Source organism: Anopheles maculipalpis, chromosome 3RL, assembly GCF_943734695.1.
Source record: "Anopheles maculipalpis chromosome 3RL, idAnoMacuDA_375_x, whole genome shotgun sequence".
NCBI classification, from domain to species: Eukaryota; Metazoa; Arthropoda; class Insecta; order Diptera; family Culicidae; genus Anopheles; species Anopheles maculipalpis.
In genome coordinates this window covers 86466376-86486321 of record NC_064872.1, presented here as the reverse complement: position 1 = coordinate 86486321, position 19946 = coordinate 86466376, and the positions used below count along the sequence as shown (strand labels likewise).

The following is a 19946-nucleotide window of genomic DNA, read 5'->3' as shown; positions in this document are numbered from 1 at the left end:
GATCGCGCATGAAAGGTTCGCGAGCAGGGCCGGTGCTGCACGCATCATCATCATCGTAGCCGAAGGAAACGGTTGAGCGTGTGCGTTTGTCGAGGATCCCCTTTGCTACGAACCAGTGCACAGTAATGGAGGAAGCGCAAACACAGGCCCAATCGCAAGGGGAACAGCAGCAGAAGGAATCACAGCAGCAGCAACAGCAGCAGGGCTTTGGTGCGTACATTGCACTGGAGGATAATAATGCTCCGCTGACGTTGGTGGATGAACTAGCCTTCGAGAAGGATGATCCCGTGCATGTTTGGATACCGACGGTGACCAAACCACCGACTAGCACCGTGGCCGAAGGTGAAGGTGGGCCGCGCGTCGCCTGGTACAAGGCCACCAATGCTCGCACCAAGCAGACGGGATATGTCCAGTGTAAGTAGATGATCTTTTATTAGTGTAGTGTGCATTAGGAAAACATAGGCTGATAATTAATGTTGTGTCCTAGCGTTAATAGAGACAAAATATTACCAAGAGTTATCGCTTGATTTGTGAAGAACATCAAATCCTAAAACGGAATAATAGCTGATCGCCAAGTCCCAGAATTGATCAGAAAAGAAGTGAATTATTTTCTATAATTAGTCCGACAGTTCCTCGCGGTCCATAGCTAGTCTATTTTATTTTTAATTCGTTTGCGATGTAATAGTAAAGTTATTAAAATGTGTGTCTGTGCTGTCTGTATTTTTATTTTAGTGAGCAAACTTTCGCCGCTTGAAAACATCGACCCGGTCGTGTATAGTTCCGGAGGTGCTCGGCAGTACCTGAGTACCGGTGCGTGCGTATCCATCGGGTGCGCCTGCGTTGCCGGTGGTCTGCAGCAACAGCAGCCGCAGTCGCTGTCACAACAGACCACGATCTCTGACGCCTTTGGTGGAATGCGGTTAGGTGGCAGTGGCACAACCACCAGTTCCACTACTCAGGGTACCACCGATACGACAGCAACGGCCAATGCGGAAGAGCTCTATATGAAGTGCGTTACGCCGGCGCCGGTGCTAAAAGATCCAGGTAAGCTACGGGAAGGAAGTTCGCAAACCGACCACACCAACTAATGGAAATGGGAAACAAACAACCGATAGCTTGTCTGTGTACTATATGTTACGTTTGTTTTTTTTTTTTTGTGGAGAGATACATTATTTTTTTAAACTTTTATGATAACAAACGCAATGGTATTATGCTATTTTTGTGTGACATTTTTCATGATTGAATTGTGTATACAATTTAACACAGGAAAATTTTCTCCCAATTTGGTTCGAAAGTTTTAATTTTAATTGTTAGAATATTGTTTTTTAATTTTTGTCTTTTATTTATTTTTTAAGTTATATTTTATGCGTAAAAATATTACACGTTTCATGTTGCATTCGAAAACCCCATCGTCATTATCATAATCTCATCTAAAAATCTTCTGCACACCACCAACATCCACATCCCTAACCACGCTTATTGATGTAGAATATTATTCCAAAAATTGGTGCGATGTCTAATGACTAGCACTGAATTACATTCTGTGACTAACAGGCTTTTCGAGATGAACAAGCAATATTCGAATTGTGTTCTGGATTCGTTTCAAGAAAGTGAGAGAGAGGCTTTCAATTCCTTTCGAGTCGAACAGAAAAATGAGCCTAAAAAATTCTTCTCCATCTTGAACACTGTCCAGAACACTGTTCGAAACATCGCTAGTTCATCTACGGAAACCTTTGAAAAGTTATTGTTTAATGGCGCTCGGGGAATCGCGTGAGCTTTCTGAGCTGGTGTTCTACAATAGTTGAAAAAAAAAAAAACTGCGGTGAATAATATTGAATCTTGTTTATCTAGACGGTTTTCCTGTAACCGGCTAAAAACTGTGAATTAATGTTTAAACCCATTCACGTTCTATTGTGCATCTAGAGGCTTATTTTATTGTTGCTTTTCGGGCAGGTTGGTAAATTTTTGGGAACTTACTCCATAACAGAATCGTAAAAAAGGTTCTTGATACTAAGTTTGCATAAAGTGCAATACGAGACAGTTTTCAGCTCGATATCTGTAGATTATTTGGGTGTCCCTTGGTTGACCATGACTATTTTGTTTGTCATCTACCACAATTCTACGTAATTTTGGTGTTCTAAGATGCATCTCGTTTTTTTTAATTTGTCTAATAAGTATGCAAGTGTTTTTTTTATTATTTAATCCTGTGCAACGCTACTGCTACCACCATTATTCCTCAGCAAAAAAGCACCACCCTTGTTTTTGTACAACTGTAAAGAAATCCTTCCTTATTGCAGAAGGAAAGAAGGAGAGAGAGAAAACCTCTTTTTTTGCCTGTGATCATCGATTTAAATGACAGGTTAATAAATTGAGTGTTCAATAAAAAAAATAACGATCGGGTGTACTGTTAGTCATCCATTTCCCATGTTCTGTTGGCCAATTATAAGCAGACGAGACTTTTAGCTGCTTTGGGAACTAAGCACACAGAAATAGGTAATCTAGACATATGACACCTTCCTGACAAGTGGATTCTTTAAGCCAACTTGAAAACAACACCCTTTCTGGTGGCTGTGTTTTAGGTTAAAACTTGATGCAAAATAATTGAAAAATGAATCGCACAATCAATACAGTCACCAAAGAAACTTGCTGCTTTATACGTTGTGAATACAATGCTCCTAAAAGTATTTGTCTGCCAACTGCTTCTTTAGTCGAAGTAATTTGTTTCCTTCTCGTTAGTGTGTGAGCGTGTGTGAATAAGTGGAATATGTTGTAAGAATTAAATTTATCCCAACAAACGTACTATACTACGAGCGTCTGTCTTGATACAAAGTTGATTTATACTTTTTCTCTTTTTATCTCTCTCTCTCTCTCTCTCTCTCTCTCTCTATCTCTTTTCTATCTCTCTTCTCTTCTCTTTCTTTTTTCTCTTTTCTCTAAACAAAATACCATACCCACCATTACCTTATTGCCGCTTTCCTGTAATTCATTTGATTGTTGTATTATTTTTCGTTTGTTTTTTTTCTTGTTGTTCGTTTTTTTGTTTTGTTTATTTGTGATGTCTTTCTTGATGTTAATGAACATCTCCTGTTTTGCTGTGTGCATGAATTGTTGCAAATCTCACAAAAAAAAATCATTACAATTTACACGAACTTTCCGCGACTGTTTCACGCGTTTAGCACTAAAAGATGAAATGGCTAGTAGAACCAGTAACAGAGCTCACGCGCCCGAGTTTGTTTATTTCGTAACACCCATTATATGTTTGTTTTGTAAGTATGAAACAAGTCACACAGATAAATAAGTAGGGAAAATTGAGGGAAATGTTAGTAACAAAACTAAACCCAAATCAAATCAACAAATAAGTGGTCAAAAGTTGTCAATCGAACGAATGAATGAATGAATGATTGAATGAATGCATGAACGAGTGAACGAAACGATAGTACTTCAAAGCAAAACATTAAAAACATTTACCTTGTATTGCTGCTATTTTGAACTGTCGTCTGCTAACTTTTAATTTCGACAACGAGTTATCATTAAGACATGTTTGATTTCTTTTTCGTTTTGGCTCTTTAATCAAATCTATTGTGTATGTCCTAAACAAGTGTAGTTTGGGTAAAAAATGCGTACAAATGTTAGTTGAAAGATGGAGGCGTTAAAAGAGGAGAAAACAAGATTGAACTAACTCTATTGTTTGTTTGTTTGTTTGTTTGTTTTCCTTTTCTTTATTCTCTTCCCTTTTCTTCTTGTTATCTTTTTCCCTCTTCTTTCTTTTTCTTTCCATCCCCAAAATACCAATCCTTTGCTCACTTTCTTCATTATTACCATGCCTCTCTCTCTCTCTCTCTCTCTCTCTCTCTCTCTCTCTCTCTCTCTCTCTCTCTCTCTCCATCTCTTTGTGCCCTTTTCATTCTTCAAATCTTCTCTTTACGCGGCATCCTTTTGTATGTAAAAACGTCGAAATTTCCTTTTTCCTTTGACTCCTGACTTCCTTCCGTTTCCTGGCGGCTCCTGACATGCATATCGGACTGCGCTGCTGACGTCACTCGTGTGGAATGTTTTAGGCCAAGACTACATCTGGGGGCTTGGAAGGCAAGGTGGACAGTGTAGAAGTAAGTATAAAGTTTAACTTATTTTATGTCAAACGATGTGTTACAGATGTGTTTTGAATCCTGTCTTTCCCTGCTTCATAGACTGTTCAGCGTGTTTCCACGTCAATTGTCTACCGATGGCCTTGTACAGGCCGTGCCAAAGAAATTCGGACATGTACCAGAACATACCGAACACTTTTAGAACGGAAAAGGTACGTAATTATAAGGGATTAGTAGCGAATTGTTGCGAAAGCCAGGCGTAAAAATGATTTCCTTCTCTCTTTTTCACAGTCAATTAACGAATGGACAACGGAAAATGTGCTAGAATGGATGACCGCCGTTAATATGTATGACCACGTGGAGGTATTCAAAACGAAAGCTATCAAAGGCTGTGATTTACCGAATTTGGATCGTGATAAGCTTGAAGTAAGTGGTTGCTCAATCGAATTTGAAATTTAGGCAAAGAAACTTATCGAGCACTTTCGCTTTGTTGTTTTTCCCCCAGCAAATGGGTATTAAGAATGATTTCCATCAGCATACTATCCTGACGACGATCAGACAACTTCTGACGAGTGCAGACATGACTGCAGCGGCAGAACTGCCGATACTTTCTGCTTCGGCCCACACGGCGGTAAACCTGTCGGCAGCCGCTGGGCCCGATCAGTACAACGGACATAAGCTGATGAATGGTTCATTTTCGAAACAGCAAAAATGTGATATGTGCAAGAACTACCTGCTGGGACTGGTCCACCAGGGACTGTTCTGCACCCAGTGCCGTTTGGTCGTGCACCGGCAGTGCTCGGTGATGGGCCTAAGGCCATGCACTGCTGCCGATCGTAGTGGCACACAGCAGCAACAGAATCAGCAGTCCCAACAGTTGACTTCCACGCCAACTACGTACATTCTCGGGGGAGCCTATCGGCAGGAGCATCAGCACATATTTGGCAAGAGTCTCTGCTTGCTGTTTGACGCGCAGCAGCAGGCTGCTCCACAAATTGTGGTCGATCTCTGCACAAGTCTGGAGAAGAAAGCGGTAATGGACAAGGCCCTTGACCTGTACGTGGTTTACCGTACCACCCCAGTGCGATACGACGAGGTAAACAAGCTGCGGGATGCACTCAACGAGAATCTGCTCAACATCGATCTGAACGGCTACACGCCCGAGTGTGTGGCAACGGTGCTGAAGAAGTTTTTCCACGAGCTGCCCGATCCACTCATACCGGTTACACTGTACCAGTCGTTTATCGATGCTTCGAGTAAGTTTGATGACAAATCTCTAACGACCGGGCGTTTCTCTAATGATCTGCTGTGCTGTATCTCTATCCTTTTTAGTGCTCGATGATCAGCAGGCGGTTGAGCGGATGAAGGCGATCATACAGGACATGGCACCACATCACAACAAAACGTTGCAATACTTCATGCGGCATCTGATCCGTATCTGCCGGCTGCAGTTTATGCGCGGAAACAAGCAACAGCCAACGATGCTGTTGCAAAACTGGTGCCATATTTTGATGCGCCCGGCGTGGGAGAGGATTGTGTAAGTAGTGGAATCGTCTTTTTTCCCCCCGTTAATTTTTGCTAATGATTTTGCATCTGTCATCTCTTGTTCGGTAGGCTTTTCGTGAGCAACATTAAGAACCATTTGCGGGTATTGGAAATTCTTATGTACAAACTGGATTGGAACGAAGCGTTGCCTGAGTTCCTATCCATACCAGCCGTTCCACCGAGAAAGACATCCCGCACGGGAGGCCCCGGTACCGGCACCGGAACCGGTGGCGGAATGGCGAAAAAATCCATCATAGCATCACCGGAGGGCGGATCATCGGTGGGAGCACCGATAATCGAGATCGATTACAGCCGCAGTACCACGCAACAGCCCGGAGCAGTAGGAACAGCAGGTTCAGGAGTTGTTGGTGGAGGAATGCTACTGACCGGAGGCGCACCACTGGTCACCGATCCGGACACACCGCAGGAGCTGCGGGACGCCGAATGGTACTGGGGTAAGATATCGCGCGATGTGGCAAAGGAAAAGATGATGGATGCACAAGACGGTTCGTTCCTGGTGCGTGACGCAATCAACGATGCGGGCGAGTATACGCTCGTGCTGAAGAAGGACGGTACGGATCGTCCGATCAAGATTTACCACAAAAACGGCAAGTACGGGTTCACGCAGGACTGTACGTTCGAAAGTTTGGTCGGCATGATAAATGAGTTCCGAACGACCACGCTCAAGGAGTACAATACCATCCTGGACATTAGTTTGCTGTATCCGATATCGCGGTTCGAGGACGAAAGCCTTTACCCAACGGCTTCCGACATTCATCAGCTGGCGCAAAACTTTTACGAAACGGTACAGAAGCTAACCGATCTGCAGAATATGCGCGAATCGACGCTGGAAGCGTTCAACCAGACGCAATCGCACGTCGAGCTGCGGAAGCAAGCGCAGGAAGCGTTCATCGAGGCGGACAAACTGTTCAACGATCAGCTGCAAACGCAGGCCCGGTACGAAACGGAAGCACAACCGCACGAAAAGCGCAGCCTGGCACAGAACCGATCGCTGATCGAGAGCCGGCTGGAAGAGTTGCGCAAATGCAAAAAGAATCTGGACGAGGATATGGAGCGGGAACGGGAACGGATGCGAGAGTTACAGCGCGAAGCGATGAAGCTGAAGCCGGAAATTTTGAACCTTAGCAAACAGAAGGATCAATATCTGGAGGCACTGAAACGGCAAGCGATTACGGACGCACAGATTAAACAGATTCTGAAGGATGGTTACCTGTCCGCGACGAATCCGGACTCGACGCAGGATTTGCCGCACCTGGATGAAACGACCTGGTTGCGGGAACGGTACACCCGCCAGGATGCGGAGAAAAAGTTGGCCAACAAACCGACCGGTACGTTCCTGATACGGGCACGCAATGCCGGCCACTATGCGCTGTCGATTGCGTGCGATGGCCGGGTGAACCATTGCATCATACATCAAACGGAGCGTGGGTATGGGTTTGCGGAACCATACTTTATCTACGATTCGCTAAAATCGCTCGTAGTACATTATGCGACCAATTCGCTTGAGGAGCACAACGATTTGCTGCAGACTACACTAAAGTATCCGGCGTTCGCACCAAACATACCGACGAGCGGCGGTGGTGGCAGCGGAAGTGGCGGAAGTGGGGGAAGTGGTGGAGGCAGTGTACAAACGGGAGGTTCATCGTCATCAGCGTCCTCCTCCACTCGGCAACAAACACAACAGGGACAGGCATGGCCTGGGATGACTTCATTTGCCGCCTAAGCTGATATGGTAGTTGCTGCTATTCTGTTGGAAATATTTGTTCTGTTGTACTATTCAGTTACTGAAACACTCACATACGCAAGAATGCAAGGCTGGTGTCACTGCTCGGTAGCACCAAAAATCGTACGATCGCGCAGTGACTCTAGCCTAAGGCTTGTGTCACAGCTCCATCCTTCGATTTTTTCACATGATCCTGTTGAAATTTGGTATGGGATTTGGGATGACAAAATCCTCCAATATAGGAAGGATTTGTCATCTTAAAAATTCCATCCATATAAAAATTTTACACAGGACCATGCAAAAACGTTAGAACCATGGAGCTGTGCCGCAGTGCTAAGCCAAACTGCAATAAGAAGGAAGAAAAGGAGGAAGAAGGTTCGCGTACACCCACAGAGGATCAAGTGGAGAGAAGAATGTCAGTCAGGTAATTCTGTTTTATGCTTCATTTTTAAATCGTTTTGCTTTGTTTCTGTGTTCGATTTATATATATATATATATATATATATATATATATATATATATATATATATATATATATATATATATATATATATATATATATATATATATATATGTACGTCTATATGCATGTATGTATGTGCGATCGAAGAGACGAAGTACGAAGTATGAAGAAGTACAAGCGATAGGCGATTTGCGTAGAGTGTTTGTGTACTCTTTGTTGGTAGCTTTTAATATTATTATTTTTTTAAACCATTTCGTTACAAATACCGGTCTGTTCTTCGGTATACCAGTTAAATTTGAGATTAAAGGATAAAAAGTTCATTTTAAACTTTTAATAAACAACACTATTATATCAGCACCACTTCCCCCCATGGGAATATCTAGAAGGTATCCTTTGCCTTGTTTTAATTGATTTTTTGAAGGAATAGTAGCTATATTCTACATCCTGACCTCCGTCTTGTAGGGGTGTGTGCTGTCCCGAACAATATTTCCAACCTCTCACACTTATCATCCTGCATTTTGGGCGTTTCGTGCTGCTTAAGTAGTTACTTCAATAAGTAGTTTTGTTTTTGGTACTTTGTTGATATAGGATCATCGAATTAGGATCGGGCTATCCACGATAACATGGATTCATACTGAATTTTACTTTAAGTTTCATGGCTTGCAGGTTTAGAGCCTGTGACAGGGTATGGAAAAGATATTTTAACTGATTCCTCCAGTCATAAGAAAGTATGTAAAAGAGTGAAAGGGCGTGCGTGTAGGTTTGTTGAACTTTTACGTGAACCGTGAATAGTAGTTGATAAACTCCATGAGTTAGTTGAGCGAGTTAATAAGGGAGCTAAGCAAAAGAGAGCGGCGACAGAACAAAACAGCAGAATACAACAAAGAAACAAAAGAAAAATCAGTTAAACTATTATCTATGGATTGATAGCTATACACAACACACAACACACAAACACAAAATGGGTGATAAAAAGACGCGATCGAACGGAAGCTCAGTGTGTTTTTGGATAGTGATCGAGAGACAGAAGGAGACAGAGGAAAGAGAAAAGCGTTGGGGTGATAAAACGAGCCAGCCAAGCCCGCGTAACAAAACAAAAGTGGAGAGGATTTTGCATTGCAAAACAATACGCATACCGGGGCACATACTAATACATCGATGGCTCGTAGTACGGTTTGTAGCAGTGGTATCAATTAAGATCATTATTATCTATTATCCTAATTTTTAGTAACCGATCAATCTCGCTCTAGGACCGCAACGGGGAACGGGATGGGATGGAAGAGGGAGGGAGGGGGGCGGCGTATAGAAGGGACCCGCAGTACAAGTTTTATGTTTTCTTTTGTGCATTTTGATCGTTGTTCAAAAGTTTTAGAAAAGAAAGCACACACACACATTAGTGGAGAAAGTTCGGATGATGATGGTTGTGTTTAGTTTGTTCTGGTTCTTACGTAGGCACCACCCAGGTACTGGAAGACAGATCTGCAGTTGCAAGAGGACAAGAAAAATCTATATGTGTGTGTGTATGCACGGGACGATTTGGTAAACACACACACACACACACACACACACACACACACACACACACACACACACACACACACAAAGCGGCCAAATAATTTACAAACGGCTGCTTACCGTATTGCGGAGAAGCGTGGGTCTTTGGAAGAACGTAAAAATCTGTGGAATAATTGTAAAATTGTATGAATGTGTGTACGTTCGTGTGGGTGCGCTTGGGAAAATGAATGAACGCGGACATGTTTTAGAGGTTTGTCTCTGAATGTTTAGGAATCAAAACAAATATTGCGTAACTGTGTTAAACTATCATATAAGCGTTCATTACAGATAGATATATTATACATAGATATATATTATATATATATATACACACAAAAAGCAAAATCCTGGCCGTTCTTGCAGAAGAAACAAAAACACAAAACAAATGAAATAAATTATATATACAAATGTACGTGTGTGCGGTCGTGTGTAGATGTACATGCTGCATGTATGTGTATATAGATAGATATATACATATAACGATGAGGAGTGGGAGGAAAAGAGGATGAAGGTAGAGAGTGCAGTGGTAATAGTACCGCAACACTATTGTGCTCTACAAAAGCGCCCAAGGAGAAGGATGAGAACAATTTTGTTAAACAAAAGCAAACGAAACTCCCATTATAATGAGACACAGACCAATACAAACCAATACAAAGTAAAGATATATAAAAAAACAAATTGCATAAGTTGTGTACGTGTGCGTTTGTGTGACAAAATTCCCTAGTAAGACTAGGATTATCCAGTAGGGAGGGGGAAAGCGAATGTGGTTTTGCCAGGAGGGTTTGTGGTGGGGTATGAAAAATCAAAAATCAAACCAATTTATTATTGCTGTAAGCCCCATTTTTTATTCACCCGGCAATCATCATTCAAAAAACGCATTATAAATGCGATCGATCGATAACACCAAATACCAGCAAACCAGAACAACACGCACACAGAAACACAACACACGATCGACCCATTTCTTGCTCCCCCAATGCAGATACCAATCGAAAAACGAAGGTTTTATTTCGCTTCCCCGTTTTTTCTTCTCTGATGATTGTGCTTGCTACATTAAAAAAAAAAAAACAACTCCATTGGAAGAAATTCTTTAACAAAAAATGTGCAAAAAACGTACATACATAAATATATACTATATATTCATTACAAAACATTGTTGTGCATGTATGTGTGTTGTGTGTAGGTTGACAAACAAATTGGGGAAAGTAATTAAATATTGCATTAAACAAAAACGAACAACGCATATACTACACATCCTCCATTGGACACGTAATAATTAATACTATAATGGAAGTAGGTTCGCGAACGAAACCGATTAGTAGAGGCGCACTGCAAATCTAGAGCAACCGCATGAAGAGATAATGTTTATTAGATTTTCACAAACACTTACCACTTAAACTCATCGCATACAAAAGAGTAGTATAACAAGCACACATACACAATCGTTTATGTTTGTTCGAGAGATAGCAGGCTTTGTTCACAAAAGGTACAAACAAAACAAACAAACAAAAAAACCCGAAACAAACACGCAGAAGCACGAGAAGCAAATAAACACTAGGTAAAAACAAATATATATAAAAAAAAAACAAATAACCTAAACTACATAAAAATATCGGTGTCGGTGAGATTGTTACAAAAAGTGTCGCTCTTGGGTGATATACAACTTTCATACAGTGAATAATCAGTCTTTTTGCATATGATAGATACGCGAAACAAAATGTGCATGTTCGTCTAGTCGTTAGAAATTGAAAAAGAAAAAGATCCATCATCCGACACATACATTCACACACATATACACACACACATAAACTTTCCATCATAGAGAACACCACAACTACCCACCACCACGATACAATACAATACACTACGCGGTTAGCCTGTAACGAAATAAAAAAGGAAACAATTGCAATCAATTATAGTAAGTGCTAATAACACGAATACGAATTTGCAAAACAACCCTGTTCCTCTGTATATGTGTGTGTGTGTGTGTGTTTTGTAAGTGAACAATATGCTAAACGTACAAACCAATACACAAGGAGTAGCAATAGTTAGTAAACGAAACAGATGAAAACGAAAGTTGATAATAGCAGTCAGAAAGAGAGGGAAAGAGAAGAGAGGTAATGCTGCAGGCGGTTATGCTGCACTTTGAGCAGGAAGAATATTAAATGCGGACAAAGCAATGGATAAAAAAAGAAGAATGTTTAAACACTAAGAAAGAAAAAAACATCCCCTTCTGAGAAAGATGCATAAGTAGAGAACACGAGAAAAGAGAAAATGAAAGAGGACACGTTAAAACTTTTGCAACTAACAACAAAATCCAATCGGTCAATGTGAAAGCGTAGCATGTGAAACATGTACAAATTTACTATTAATACATTATTAATAATAATAATACTAATAATAATACTAATATAACGAAGTAATAATAATAATAATTGCAAGTAAAATGTAGCTATACAGCAGTAATAAACAAGAAACAAGAAAATAACAATAACAAACAGGAGGACGAAACAAAAGCGAACGTGATCATGAGAGTAAGGGCAAAGGAGATGCAAAACCATGCAATGTGATGAAGCAAATGAAAATGAAAACGAAACGGAAGTAAAGAAACAGGAAAACACCACCCAGTGCGCGTGTGTGTGTGTGTGTGTGTGTGTGTGTGTATGTGTGGATGCGCTTCTATCAGCGATTAGTAAACACATGGATGTATGGATGTGTTTGTGGTACGCCGCACCAAACCAAAGGCTAGGAAGGGGAATGTGTTGTGGAAACAAAGAAGAGAGAAAACATACAAAAAGAGGATAGTAGTTAGAATAGTCAGGAAAAAAACCAGTAAAAGATTCAAATTCCTTTGAAAAACTCACAAAAAGAAAGGAAGGAATAAAACACACAACCATACGCGAAACAAAGGAATAGGTTTTTATTGTTTGAAGAAAATGAAGTAACACACACACACACACACACACACACACACACACACACACACACACACACACACATACACACATACAAAGAAAGTGAAGCGTCCAAAAGGTGTGTATGTTTTTAAGTGGTTAGTAGTGTAGCGAGGAGCAAAATTTGCTTGTAGCGGATTTTTTCTTAGTGGATAGTCTATTTTCTAGTGTGCGAGAAACGAATGATTGGATGAATGGACGGATGGATGGATGGAAGATGTGAGAGATTGATTAGGGGGGAAAAGAACTTATTTATGAGTTTTTTTCCCGTCTCCTAGTTTTGTCAAATACCTCTATAAATGCGCATTTGTTGGTTCTCAGTTTTGTACGTAAGTTTTGCATCTACGCAAACCCCCAGTTCTCCGTACTTGTTTTGCCGTTAGACGGTGTTTTGCGGGAAAGATGTATATCGTAACAGACAAACGAAAAGAAAAATACATACAAATACAAACAAACAAAACACACACACACACATTACTCGTAAATCTAAGTTGTATTAATGATAAGTTTTTGCTTTTTCGGTGCGAAGAAAAATACGAAGAGAAGTGTGCAGAACAGTACAAGATATGGCGGCAGGACACATAGTTCTAGTGAAAAACGCGTAATCTATAGTTAGCGCTAGGCAACAATGCCAAGAATTATGTTATGGAAACAAACATAGAAAAGCAAAAAATGCAACCGACAGGCATATTACTTTTTTGCAAATATTATCCACACAAACAAAACATAAAAAGAAAAGAAAAAACACAAAAATGCAACCGCAAAGAGTTGATAATATGATTTGATTCGGTAGGCAAGCAGAACAGGGCGTTTCCTATTCCAAGGCTTACTTACACACTCATGAGGTATTACACTGTGTTTATTGGGTAGTAGTAGTAGTAGTAGTAGTGTGGCAGCCTACTTTGATGTGATTTTGTGCACTATTAAGATAAGTTGGCATGTTGTTTTTTTATATGATTTCTTGGCTTAATTTTGCAACAGGCGGTAATACTCCTCCTGCCATCAACTCAACTGCAGGAAGCCGTTGGAAGTACTAGACTCTTTTGCACATTTTGTGATTTAAAACTCTGAAAGTACACACAAATACACACACACACACACACACTTTGTGACACGAAGGAAGGAGGGAAGGAGGAAAGTTCTAACGCGGGTAGTGCGGGTTTGGGATAGGGGGAAGGGAAAAGATCAAAAGATCCGTACCAAGCACTTAACAATCACAGATACTCACACACGTGCACCTTATATAGCACGTACAAAATACATATTGTCGAAAAGTGGATCTGTCGAATTTAATTTTTGTTTTAAAAAGGCATATAATGAATGCACCATTTTGCAGGGTCGCATTGTTCAATGGAGAGAACTGAAAAGTTAGTTTTTGGAGCGTGACAAGTAGAACAATCTACTTATTGTGTGTGTGTGTGTTTCCTTGGTAACTGATTGACACTTGCAGTTGACAGATTTGGAAAGGAGTAAGTTTCGTGACTTACTTTCTTTTTTCTACAAAAGTGTTCTGAAACTTGTTTTTGGTAAGGAGAATGAAAAGTAACCTTTTATTAGCTGAAAAAACATTTCATTCATTCATTCGTGCAATTATTCTGTTTTTTTCCCTCTAACTTTCTGGACTAGAATTTGCATGCAATGGCATTAAAGTACGGATATCGAATGATTGTTGTGATAAGGTGAGATAGTAGTAGAAAAAAGCAAGCAAGAAGAGGAAGCACAGTACATTCAAACATACAACATAGAAATCGAGAAGAATAAAAAGGTAACGGACACTGATAGAGTGAAAACATATGAAGGTGATCAAAAACAATACAAATAAACAAAAAAAAAAAAAAAAAATGTAACGTAAACCAATTCCTTCCGGATGCGCCAAATGAGACCGCACCAACGCGGAACAAATACTAAATTCTCCTCCCCACACGCACACACAACACAAACACACAGAAAAATAAGAAAAATACTAAAAACAACATACAAAAAACACACACACAATAGTTAAAACTATTATAGCTTACAGTTGACAAGTGGAAGTTGACAAATTTTGTGGATAGCGTAGTGTAGAAACAAAAGAAAAAGAAAAAAAAGTTGCATAAAACTCGTAATTATATGATATACTCAATCCCGCGACACACAAACATGCCACGCACACACAGATCATCTAAAATACACAAGAGAAACATGATAAAAAAGCAGAAGGTTGAAAAAAAGGAATGAAAAATGGTGGAAAATGTTGTTTTTAAAAAGCAGAATTTGTTAGAAACCAACCACATGTTTCGCATAGTATGAAAATGAAAAAAAACGGAAAATTTGGGATTATATGAAGGAATACAACAAAACAACGCTAATGGGAAGGAAGGGGAAGGCTTTTTGTCGATATATACATAGGACAAGCACGTGGGACAGAAGAGCGTGCGACCATGTGGCGAGTAGTGGAGCAGCAAAAAAGGACTTATACTAGAAGAGCAGTAGTAGTTTGTGTGTATGTGTACGCGCGCGTGTGTGTGTGTGTATGTGGGCTGTTATAGAGGGTGAACTCCTACTCCACGTGACGAAAATGTAAAATATAAGCGAATTTGCAAAAAAAAAAACAAATTGAAACATTGTGGTGTAAGGTGTGGTAAGAAACCCAACGGCAGGAAAAGAAAAAGAAATTGAAAACAATACACACACACACACACACACGAGAAGAAAAAGAGGATGCAAAGTAAAACAACAAATTAAACAACAAATTAAAGATTAATGTGATTGTACTGTACATACATTTGTATTATATAAAGCGCATAAGAAAATGTGGAAATAAGAAAATCCAGCAAAATTAATATGACCAACGCTTGTGTTTGGGTGTTTTACTGCATGTGTTTCAACATTCGAAAAGACGAACTCTCGGGTTGAAATGGTGGTGCCTGGCGGGCTTTGGTGGGTTAATACTCCTTTTACACGCCTACTGTCCTGTCAGCATAGTCCAGGACTCGTGCCCGTAGAGAAGCATCGAATGGTATCAGCCGTTGTAGGCACGATTTCTCCTAAATAATGAGCCTCCTCCACGGTTGCAGAATTACTCTGCTACTCCTTCAACTAATACGCTGCCTTCCTGTGGGACTTAGTCACGGAAGAAATCATCTGCGATTGGTGAGATTCTAGGGTTAAGTTTGTAACCCGGAAGTCCAACAACAGAGAACAGACCAACAGGCAAGCAGGAGAGGCCGAAGAACCGCCGTCGAAGTATCTTATACCATTCTCATCATCTGCCCATTGGAGCCTTTGTAGACTATATGGTTTACAATATAAGGTATTAAATTATTTCTTTATTTTCAAACAGTAAAGCTTTGCCTTGCATAGTTGGAATGAATTGGTTGCAAATAAGACTAAAAAATCATCACACACAAGACTGTAGTCGATTAGTTCCGTTCGCAGATAATTTCTACCGCATTAGGTTCCATCAGGATGGGCTCGAGGCATCGTAAAACAGCCGAGCCAAGGATTTCATCGAGCAACACATGTATTAAGCTGAAATGAATTCAAACAAGAGGATATTTTAAGAAACATTCCAATGCTTCCAACCGTTCCGTAACTTTCCACAACGCTTACTTTTCATCACTAACAAACCGCCACAGGTTCATCTGCAGATAGTGCGCATCGACCTGTATCTGCTGCAGTCCGTACCGGCTAAACGTACGCAACCGGACGCACTCGAGCAGCGTCTTGAGACAGATCTTAATAATGCCAGTAATGATGGAAACCTTCGAAAATTCGACCGGTGCAAAGATTTCAATTTTTTCCGAAAACAATCGCTGTATGTTCGACACGAAGCTACTGTCCAGCTGCGATTGCGGTGTGTACGTGGACCAGGTCGAACGGAACTGCGATTGTTTCGAGGCGGCAATGCTAAAGTGTGTCTTCCGGCTGGAATCACTGCTTGCGGTCGTACGTGACCCTCCGCCGTGGTGTGGTGCCGCACTACTATCGTACAGCTCACCGAGTACCTGCTCGATGGCCGATATTTCCTCCACGACACGCTTCATAACGGCACGAACCGAGCGTGGCTCTAGACAGTTGAGCCAATCGCGTGTTTCGACGCTTTTCCGTAGCATCTGGGAGAGGTGTAACCCTTGCAGGCGTACGTACGAATCGAGCAGAAGCTGAGCCGAATCACGCATTTCCGTGCAGAGTTCCGTTTCGTGTACGAGCGATCCGCTTCGTTCGGCATCGAGATTGTAAAGTTCGTCGACGAGCGAGGTAAGCGAATGTACACCGGCCCGATCCATCTCGAGACATACCTTCGAGAGAACCAGCAGCAGGGTGGGTGGTGCGGTCGAATTTACATTCCCATACCCATTGACGGTGGTGCAAAAGTGGCGCAAGAAGGCAACGAGCAAATTTTCTCGGATACCTTCAATGCATTGTACACCTTTCGGGTCACCTTTTAGATTGAATGACCACTCCGGTTGGAGGAAGATGAGCAAATCCTGCATCAATCCTTTCACCTTCTCGATGGTGGAGATGTACAGGTTGGAGATAAGTTCTCGCAGTCCGGTAGGTGTCGTCGTTCCGCCACTACTAGCTCCACTCGCGCTGCTCTGTCCACCCACTTGGGTGGTAGAAGAGGTGGACGATCCGGCCGGAGTGGTTGTGTTGTTGGTGGCCGAAACCAATGCAAGTCGTACCGAGCTAAGACTGTCCGCAAAGTGATCCTTCAGCGAGCGCATATGAGTTTGGCAGAGTTGTTGAGCTGCATTCACGATAATGTCGATGCCCGATTTACTCATGTCGACTGCACGGCACAGCGTTCTCATGGCCGTCATTCGTCGGTGAAGACGATCGAGTCCGCGCAGTATGATCTGCGAATCTCCGTGCCCAATTTCTAGCTCGGCACGATCCTGTACCAGTGCGAGATATTCGTCCACGTTACGATTTACGAACGCATTCAGATCGACCCGTGCCGATTGTTCGAAATCGTCCGCTTCCTGCTCGAGATGCTTCGTCAGGAACATGTCGTTGTACGAGCTGATGACGAGCGTTAGATCCTTCAGGAAACCCTCTATCCCTAGATCAATAAACTCGATCATATCACGATCGGTCTGGTCTTGCAGTACGACGATCTGTTCGTGCAGTCGCTTCGAGGCACACTCGAGCATTTCCTTCGCGAGAGTCGATGGTCGTTCGCCCAGCTGCAGCAACAGTTCTCCAATTTCCGTCAGCGATTGGGCCGATTTGCCCGTCTGTCGAAACTCACCCTTCAAGCGTTCCTTAAGCTCGTCCAGTATCTTAATGCAGTCTTCCTGTATGCCCTGGAAGGAAGGCTGCTGACCGTACTGTTGCAATACCTTCTGAGCATGTGAATACTCCTGAACCGCTTGTTGGTAGTTTTCTTCCTCGATTAACGTTTTCAGCTTCGCCGGCAGGGAGGATAGAAACTGTAGCTTCTTCAGCAGCTGATGTTTGCCGGAGAGACGCGTTAGCTGGGACCGTGTTTCTTGTAGTGTGTCTGTAATGCGTTCACTAAACTCGGTGATTGAGCTCATGTTTGCCATCAACAGATTCATTTCCGTTTCCATCGACTTGAAGTCGGTTTTCATCTTCCGGATGGTGTCGGTGGCGGAGATGAATTTGTTGTAGTTTTCATAGACGAGCGTTTGCATGTCACTGTGTAGGGTTTGCGTTTGGCGTACGATTGCTGCCTCGGTGTCCATAATTTGCTTCAGGGAACATTCCTGCAACGGGGGATAAGGTTGAAGAGTAAGAAACTGGGCGTTTAAGGACCGTATGGAAGAAGCAGTCATTACCTTTAGCAGTTTCTGAAGATATCGATCAGCGTCAAAGGACGAACCATCCATATCGTACGGATTTCCGGATTTATCGCCCATGATGAGTGTTAGTTTTTGTTCTAATTTGCAATCTGTGTTGTGAACTATTATGAAAACAATTTACGAAGCTGGGCAAAAACGCTCTTTGAAAAAATGACGTACGTGGACAAATGTCAAACTGTGTTTACGTTTTCGTATAATGAAAACATTACACGTAGGGTGCAATAATGGACAGAATAATATGTTTTTTGATGAATTTACAAAATTTCTAGTTTTTTAAATTATTAATTATTATTTGAATTAAATCCAGAAGTCCTGTTATCTATGAAAAATAAAATAAAATTCGAGTACCTCTATGCGCTTTATTATGAATAGGAGTAGCTCAAATATTGAGCCACTCGATTCGTATTTTTGTGAAAACCGTTGGGACTTTTTGTGTTAATTATGTAAAAAGAATTGGACTTGCTAACCTGCAGCCCAACATTACTTGATAAGTTCAAATTGACATGATTGTTTTTAGGTCTAATGGATTTTTGAGGGCTTTGAGATTAATTTTTTTTTAATTTTTGAGATTTATTTTCTCATTTTTTCAGTACATTGAATTTGAAGGAATCTTTCGGTCACGAAAATGATATTTCAGAATAACTCGTCGGTTTGGCTAAAGGGAATGATATTCCTCTCGGTAGGTATACATTTTGGTTTGATGCTTCGACTTGAAAGGTGCATTTTTTTTCTCTTCTTCTAAATACTTTCTCATGCAAATAGAGCAAAAGAGCTACAAAAACTCTTTCAGTAGAGTTTTGCAGTACATTTTTATGTCAATTCGCGTTAAACTATTATAACCTAGAACATACGTTTCGAGTGTTGAAACAGTGTGTGGAAAGAGATAGAAAAGGCTCATAAAGTGTTCTCACGGTTCAAAATAAACGTGGGTGCTTATATTGCTATGGTAAGCTTAACGTGAAGCTAGCTTTATGATTTATTTTTGCCACCCCAAAGACGTGACATATGTTCCGGCTGTAGATGCGTGATAAAGCCCGTTACAATGGTTTACAGTCGAAGCAACTTCCAACAAGAAAAATGTGCACATGTGTAATAAACAGTAGCTGAACGAGTAAATACAAGGTCTGGTCATTCTAGAGAGAAAAAGAGAGAAACTCTTTGCGACCATACCTGGTCACTGAAAGTAGAAATTTTCTAACCTTTGTGTGATACAATGAAACATCACTTAATTTTAATGCTTAATGCAATTGGTGAAAGCGGAAGTAGTTGTCAGTTTGAACCCTTTTGCACTAGCTTTAAGTACGCTCAGACTTTGGGGAGAAGCCCTACAACTAACACCAGTTCAGCTATTAATTGAGCTACCCTGGAACCCGGCACCAACACGCTGAGGGTGAAGCTGCCAATCGGATGCACCCTTCGCTAATGCTGACCAGCACTATATGTGCAACCCCAAATAGAGTCAGCAGCATGTTGGAACATTAGCTCTCCAAATTAGCTAACACACACACACACACACACACACACTCTTTCACTCCTATGCTCTCCACCGTATACCGTATACCTTACTTACCCTACAACACAGCGCAGGTGATCTGGCGTGTACGCGAGAGACAAGGGTGGTTAGAGAAGCGCAACTTGGCACGCGTGAGTCAAGTCATACGCAAACCATTGCCCGGTGTAGACGGCTGTGTTTTCGGCAGCTCGGCATTCGTGAACGGGGGCAATAGACAAAATGAAATCAACTGTCCGTCGGTGAGAGTGCTAGGATCGTTTGAAAAGTTACAAAAGTTA

The 19946-nt window shown here is 41.4% G+C and overlaps 4 protein-coding genes across 4 annotated transcripts in view; 2 read left to right on the top strand and 2 right to left on the bottom strand.

The window, feature by feature from the left end:
• LOC126563470 (acireductone dioxygenase) overlaps window positions 1-19946 on the bottom strand; it is a 568562-nt gene that overhangs the window by 143808 nt on the left and 404808 nt on the right. The window lies entirely within an intron of this gene.
• Window positions 1-19946, top strand: part of LOC126562373 (26S proteasome non-ATPase regulatory subunit 4) — a 363835-nt gene that overhangs the window by 315744 nt on the left and 28145 nt on the right. The gene's annotated exons all lie outside the window — the stretch shown is intronic.
• LOC126563530 (uncharacterized) lies at window positions 118-7374 on the top strand. The gene is made up of 9 exons (XM_050220176.1): window positions 118-414; window positions 733-1044; window positions 3177-3266; window positions 4059-4106; window positions 4188-4297; window positions 4377-4511; window positions 4591-5341; window positions 5418-5622; window positions 5700-7374. The coding sequence occupies exons 1-9, from the start codon at window positions 126-128 to the stop codon at window positions 7372-7374; spliced, it is 3615 nt and encodes a 1204-aa protein (XP_050076133.1). The 5' UTR covers window positions 118-125.
• Window positions 15747-18224, bottom strand: LOC126561686 (vacuolar protein sorting-associated protein 51 homolog). The gene is made up of 3 exons (XM_050217981.1): window positions 18132-18224; window positions 15937-18059; window positions 15747-15855 (listed from the first exon to the last, which is right to left on the bottom strand). Exons 1-3 carry the CDS (start codon window positions 18210-18212, stop codon window positions 15747-15749), a joined length of 2313 nt encoding a protein of 770 aa, XP_050073938.1. The 5' UTR covers window positions 18213-18224.

Coding starts and splice junctions, on each gene's coding strand:
- LOC126563530 (XM_050220176.1), top strand. CDS start 126: ATGGAGGAAGCGCAAACACAGGCCCAATCGCAAGGGGAACAGCAGCAG. Junction 4,298..4,376: donor ACACTTTTAGAACGGAAAAG/GTACGTAATTAT, acceptor TCTTTTTCACAG/TCAATTAACGAATGGACAAC. Junction 5,623..5,699: donor CCGGCGTGGGAGAGGATTGT/GTAAGTAGTGGA, acceptor CTTGTTCGGTAG/GCTTTTCGTGAGCAACATTA.
- LOC126561686 (XM_050217981.1), bottom strand. CDS start 18,212: ATGGGCGATAAATCCGGAAATCCGTACGATATGGATGGTTCGTCCTTT. Junction 18,060..18,131: donor ATCTTCAGAAACTGCTAAAG/GTAATGACTGCT, acceptor CCCCCGTTGCAG/GAATGTTCCCTGAAGCAAAT. Junction 15,856..15,936: donor CGGTTTGTTAGTGATGAAAA/GTAAGCGTTGTG, acceptor AATTCATTTCAG/CTTAATACATGTGTTGCTCG.